Below are 6,421 nucleotides of genomic sequence, written 5' to 3' on the forward strand. Positions count from 1 at the left end.
CAGGACTGGAAAATTGCCTAACTCACACACTTATCAAGAGAGCATTCCTGGTCATCCCTACTCCCTCTGAATCTGGCAGACTCACTAAACACATGCTTCGTTTGTAATGATGTCTGAGTTTGCTTTATTTAAGGAATATGAAAATATTCATACTTTTAGTTTTGATACTTAAGTATATTTTAGCAATTACATTGACTTTTGATACTTAAGTATATTTAAAACCAAATGATTAGACCTCAGGATAAGACCCAGATGCAGACAGTTCGAAGTAACAAAAGTTTATTACAAAAACAGGGTGCAGGCTGTGACGACCCTCCCACTCTGTCTGCCGTATTCTCTCTCTTTGTTCTTGTTTCCTTGTTAGGATGCCGGTGGGCGGAGTTGGGAGGGTCGTCAGCTACATGGGAAACACCTGGGCCGGGTGTGTCCCATGATAAATAGACCTCTTACACATTGATTGAGGAGACTCTCTCCAAGCAGACACTTTGTTGATTTTGGTTGTGGCATTTTGGTGGCATTTTGGTGGCATTTTGGTTATTTGCTTTGGCACCTTTCAACACTCTGCATTATTACATTCAGGTATGCAAAACACTCACTTACACTACTGATTGCTGATTACACACACCATTGTTAATTGTTCATTTTGTTTAGTTACTTTATTTAATAAATATATATTTTGATACTCCTTGTCTCCACGTTGTCTCCCTTTTGTTGCGAACTCAGAGCCGACAGGTCAAGGACAGGCAGAGGTCAGTAATCCAGGGCAGTGTCACAAGGTACAGAACGGCAGGCAGGCTCAGGGTCAGGGCAGGCAGAGGTCAGTAATCCAGGGCAGTGTCACAAGGTACAGAACGGCAGGCAGGCTCAGGGTCAGGGCAGGCAGAGGTCAGTAATCCAGGGCAGTGTCACAAGGTACAGAACGGCAGGCAGGCTCAGGGTCAGGGCAGGCAGAGGTCAGTAATCCAGGGCAGTGTCACAAGGTACAGAACGGCAGGCAGGCTCAGGGTCAGGGCAGGCAGAGATTAGTAATCCAGGGCAGTGTCACAAGGTACAGAACGGCAGGCAGGCTCAGGGTCAGGGCAGGCAGAGGTTAGTAATCCAGGGCAGTGTCACAAGGTACAGAACGGCAGGCAGGCTCAGGGTCAGGGCAGGCAGAGGTTAGTAATCCAGGGCAGTGTCACAAGGTACAGAACGGCAGGCAGGCTCAGGGTCAGGGCAGGCAGAGGTTAGTAATCCAGGGCAGTGTCACAAGGTACAGAACGGCAGGCAGGCTCAGGGTCAGGGCAGGCAGAGATTAGTAATCCAGGGCAGTGTCACAAGGTACAGAACGGCAGGCAGGCTCAGGGTCAGGGCAGGCAGAGGTCAGTAATCCAGGGCAGTGTCACAAGGTACAGAACGGCAGGCAGTCAATAATACAGTAGAAAAATATGTCTATATACAATGTGAGCAAATGAGGTGAGATAAGGGAGGTAAAGGCAAAAAAAGGCCATGGTGGCAAAGTAAATACAATATAGCAAGTAAAACACTGGAATGGTAGATTTGCAGTGGAAGAAAGTGCAAAGTAGAAATAGAAATAATGGGGTGCAAAGGAGCAAAATAAATACATAAATACAGTAGGGGAAGAGGTAGTTGTTTGGGCTAAATTATAGATGGGCTATGTACAGGTGCAGTGATCTGCGAGCTGCTCTGACAGCTGGTGCTTAAAGCTAGTGAGGGAGATAAGTGTTTACAGTTTCAGAGATTTTTGTAGTTTGTTCCAGTCATTGGCAGCAGAGAACTGGAAGGAGAGGCGGCCAAAGGAGGAATTGGCTTTGGGGGTGACCAGAGAGATATATTTGTCCTCTCCTATTTTACATGACTTTCCATTCTTCCTCTGCTACCTTCCAATTGAAGCCTGAATTGGTATTTTTCAGTAGACAGTACATGTTCACATCATTTTAGATGAAGCTTGTTCAGATATCATATTTGTTCATTCACTCAATCATATAGCCTCTGAAATAGTATGCAGATGCAATGCTCATTTCCTGTCACCAATACTTTATATTTTGTCTTGGTAACGGCAGGTGATGTGAAAAAACACTTTTTGAGCAAAATAAATAACATCAGACTGAGGTCTTACATGGAGGATAGAATTGTCTATTCGTTAAGCCCCCCCGGTTACAACCTCAGACAACATTCTCCCGGGAAACTTAATAAACCTTTCAACCACTATAGAAAACCCCTCACAATTATCTCAAACTGTTTTTCTAAAACACAATGAAGTTAAAGACAGACAACCCCTTGCTAATCAGGAAACTTTCTGGTATGTTGTGGTGAACTGTCATTACAATTGCTTCACAGGAACCTTAAAATGAAGGTTGTAGTCTGGTAAGACACTGAATGCACTGTCAGCATGCAGTCAAAGCTATAACCACTTGGAGCTAACTAGTGCTCTCAAATTCTGTCCTGATGTTGACAGCTGATGAGTTATAGTAATAATATAGCTAACTTAGCTACTTTCTCTTTCAGTTTGATTACAGTTTTTCCCAATTGCTAAAACCCAATTTTGCAAACTAGGCTGGTTTTATCATTATACTTAACACAATTCACAAAACCACACACCCAAACTGCAAAATACCTCATATATCCTGCAAAATGAAGCACTGCAACCAAAACTACATATAGCATTATCAAAATCAAACGTTTGCACGGAATGGCACACACTTCATTCATATTACCAGATTGTTGTCTAACCAACTACACACTGTTGGGCATAATGAAAAGCACTCTCATCTTTAGTATGCTTTGCCATAATACTAGAATAGTTCAAATTGTAGAAAATTCTTCAGATGCACAGAAATATTTTCAGATACACACACATGCTGTTGAAACATTTTATTATTTATTTTTCACCAAACAAGTCAGTGCAACATATGCACAGCAGATATATTTACATTGGACTGAACAAAAATATGCTCACAAAAAAACAGCAAACTGAAAAAGAAAATTGCAGAAAAAATTTGCAGAAAAAATATATAGAAACAAAAAGAGGCAAGAAAAATAATTAGGCAGCATCTTGCCGCACAGCTGGGTCTGGCCACAACGCCTCGTCCACATCACAGGCAACATCTCCCCTTGCCAGACATCGAGGGAAGAAGCGCCTTGAGTGCCTTATCCATCCCTGAATCGCACCCACATCAATCTCATCACATGCCTCTTCCATAGCCTGCACAAGAGGCATGCGCACAAAGGGCTGCCGGTCGTATACCTTCCACCGCCATGCCGAAAATAGCTATTCTATGGGGTTCAGAAATGGTGAGTATGGTGGGAGGTATTGCACGAGAAATGGTGGGTGGTGAGCAAACCAGTTTTGGACTGGGGCTGCACGATGAAAGCTCACGTTGTGCCATACTACAACGTACCGGGTTCTTTGATGGTCTGCATCATTCATACGCTCTGGTGGTATGAGAATGTTGTGGAGTCTGTCCAGAAATGGGAGAATATGGACTGTGTTGTATGGTCCAAGGTTGGCATGACGGTGGAGGACACCATGCGTATTGGAGATGGCAGCGCACATTGTGATGTTCCCACCACGTTGGCCAGGAACATCTATAATGGCTCTGTGACCAATGACGTTTCTCCCTCTTCTTCTGGTCTTTGCTAGGTTGAACCCAGCCTCATCTATAAAGATGAACTCATGTGGGATTGCATGAGCATCCATTTCCAGTACTCCCTGAAAACAAAGAACAAAAGCAGTCAATATGGTGTTATCCAGTACACTGGGAAACAATGTTGCGTGTAGTGTACTGCCGTCAATATTGTACTTACATCCACATATGCTCGTCTGACCTCTTTGTTTCTTTGAGAGTGTCTCTCAAACGCCACCTTATAAAGTTGTTTCATTCTGATTTGGTTTAGCTTGAGAATGTGAGCCAATGTGGACAGACTGACTCGTTGAATGTTGTTGAATATGGTGTTTTCTTGGATGATGTGGCTTTTTACAATGGCAGCTTCCTGTGCCCCGGTGAACATTTGGCCCCTTCCTCCGTCTCTCAGTCCTTTAGAAAAACAAAAAAATAGGGCTTGGACAATGCAGCCTAAAGATATTTCCCCCACAGTAGAGTAAATTCTACAGGAAATGTGTGCAGTTAGTGTATGACATCAGCCATTCATGAAGTAAACAGCTGTCACCCAACTGATACACTATGACATGGGGTGTACTACATAGTGTGAAAGAAATTTTGGTTACATACCTGTACTCCAGTCTAAATGTCCGGATGACACAGGCGACAGTAAAACGGCTCAAGTTGGGCTGCACTCTCTGTCCAGCCTCTCGCATTGTCAGCCCATGGTTGATGACATGATCAACTAAGGTTGCTCTGATTTAATTTGAAAGTTGTTGTCTTCTTTGGCCATGAACTCCTCTACCAGCTCTACCCCTACCTCTCACTCTTCCTCCCCCTCTCATTCTCACCCTCCCTCTTCCTCTTCCTCTTCCTCTCTCTGCAACGGCTTCCATTGCTGTTGTAAAACAAAAGGTGCTCACCTGTGGTCTTTTCATAGTGCTTACTTCCTGATTGAAGTGGTAAGAATTAACCATTGAGGTGTTTGGCCAGGTGGCACATGTATTGGCCAATGAGCTCATGTAGTGTCATTTTGAATGGCAGTGTTTTGAAATGGCAAACATGTGACTTTATGTCAGATTGTTGTGTCTTATGCAGAGAACCGTGTACAGTGCATTTAAAAAGTGCCATTTTGAATTGAAAAATGTGTGTTAAGCAGAAAATGTGTTTAGACTTTTGGAGACTTGAGAAGAGGTTTTGCTCTCTGTGTGTCAGTTTAAATAATTGTGCTGTGCATGTCATTTTAGTGTGTTAGCAATTGGAAAAAACTGTAATCTTCAACTTCATTAAAAGTTTATTTTTTATTTGTATCATCCATAGATCTATAACAGAGTTGGTATAGAAAAAGGACATGCGATGTAGACCAATTTTCGTAATATACAAGAAACGTATTTGTCATACAAAAGAGCCCAACTCTGAATGACGTTTCAGATGTTTACTCAGCGAAGAATACAGTACAGCTGAATACAGTACATGCAATACAGTGCAGTGTCCACTACCCTTAGCTCTCACCCCCTCCCTTCCACAAAGATGTACTTCACTACTTTAACATCACCCAGGATTTCTCCATGCTCCTCCGTGCACACCACAGGACTTATCAGTCAGGAGAGTTATTGGGAGTACACATTCCTACAGTCCACTGCAGTCCACTAATTAATTATACTCTTCTCATACACAAAGAGCTTAACCTAACACTACTTTCATTTCATTTACAATCTATCAGATATAATCCTTTTTTTCTTTATTGACAAAAGCAAAAGCTGCATGCACATGCTGAACAATGTCAAAAATATCATAAAATAAGAATCCTAATATGTGCAAACATGTCTTAACTGAGCAAGCCGTGTCTTAACTGAGCAAGCCGTGTCTTAACTGAGCAAGCAGTGTCTTAACTGACCAAGGCGTGTCTTAACTGAGCAAGCCGTGTCTTAACTGAGCAAGCAATGTCTTAACTGACCAAGCCGTGTCTTAACTGACCAAGCCGTGTCTTAACTGAGCAAGCCGTGTCTTAACTGAGCAAGCCGTGTCTTAACTGAGCAAGCCGTGTCTTAACTGAGCAAGCAATACAAATCACGCCATGTTGACAGTAGCATAACAGCTGAGATTTGGGAATGATTGATCATTCTCTATTTATGATGAAGGGAACTTGAAGGGTGTACTGTAGCCTGCTGATAATGTTTTACAGACTGTAGGTAAGCAGATGTGCTGGTTTTATTTCACCCTATTTGGAGCGACTTGACCATTTTGCAATTCAGGTCACTCAATGTTTTGTTGCCCTGTAGTTTGTACACAACATCGCACCAAAGATCCTTCACTTCTTCTTTCTTGATCACGGCTGTAATGTTGAACACTTCATAGGGTGGAATCAACACCTCCTTTTCATAATCTCCCATCACTGGGTAGGATTTGAGGTAAGCACCAAAACATGTCTTTATCTCAAAGCAGGACTTCTCTCCAAAATGTGTCAAGTTCTTTAGGAAAGAGCTGGAGGCAAATGAGCCAAAACGGATTTCCTTGTTCACTTCACCTGTAAAGTTCAATTTAGTTCTTCTGTATGTGGTGTAACAGCCCTGTTGGTCTGGGTTTTGTTTCAGGAGGAGAATAGCTTCAGTCAGCAGGAAATGCAGGGAGTGGAACGTGAAAGAAGAAGTGTAGATGCTCTTGTTGGTAAAACATGCTTGGTTAAAATCTTTGTATATTTTGGGTTGTCCTGCAGTGTAAGCACAGATAGCCTGGACATGCTTCAGTTTAAGATTGTCTTTAATGGTCCTGTTTCTTGCACACTTTTCTGCCATTGTCCAGGAAGCATTGAAGTTTTT

General features: G+C 42.6%; 1 protein-coding gene across 1 annotated transcript in view; it reads right to left on the reverse strand.

Moving 5' to 3' along the window:
- Positions 1–4,896: 4,896 nt before the first annotated feature.
- The window catches only part of LOC106610458 (ecto-ADP-ribosyltransferase 4), a 16,206-nt gene continuing 14,681 nt past the window's right edge, over positions 4,897–6,421 (reverse strand). The window contains exon 3 of the mRNA XM_014209835.2: positions 4,897–6,421. This exon is cut by the window's right edge and continues 144 nt beyond it. Within this exon, the coding sequence (XP_014065310.1) occupies positions 5,819–6,421 (603 nt within the window). The 3' untranslated portion in view covers positions 4,897–5,818.

This window comes from Salmo salar, chromosome ssa04, assembly GCF_905237065.1.
Source record: "Salmo salar chromosome ssa04, Ssal_v3.1, whole genome shotgun sequence".
NCBI classification, from domain to species: domain Eukaryota; kingdom Metazoa; phylum Chordata; class Actinopteri; order Salmoniformes; family Salmonidae; genus Salmo; species Salmo salar.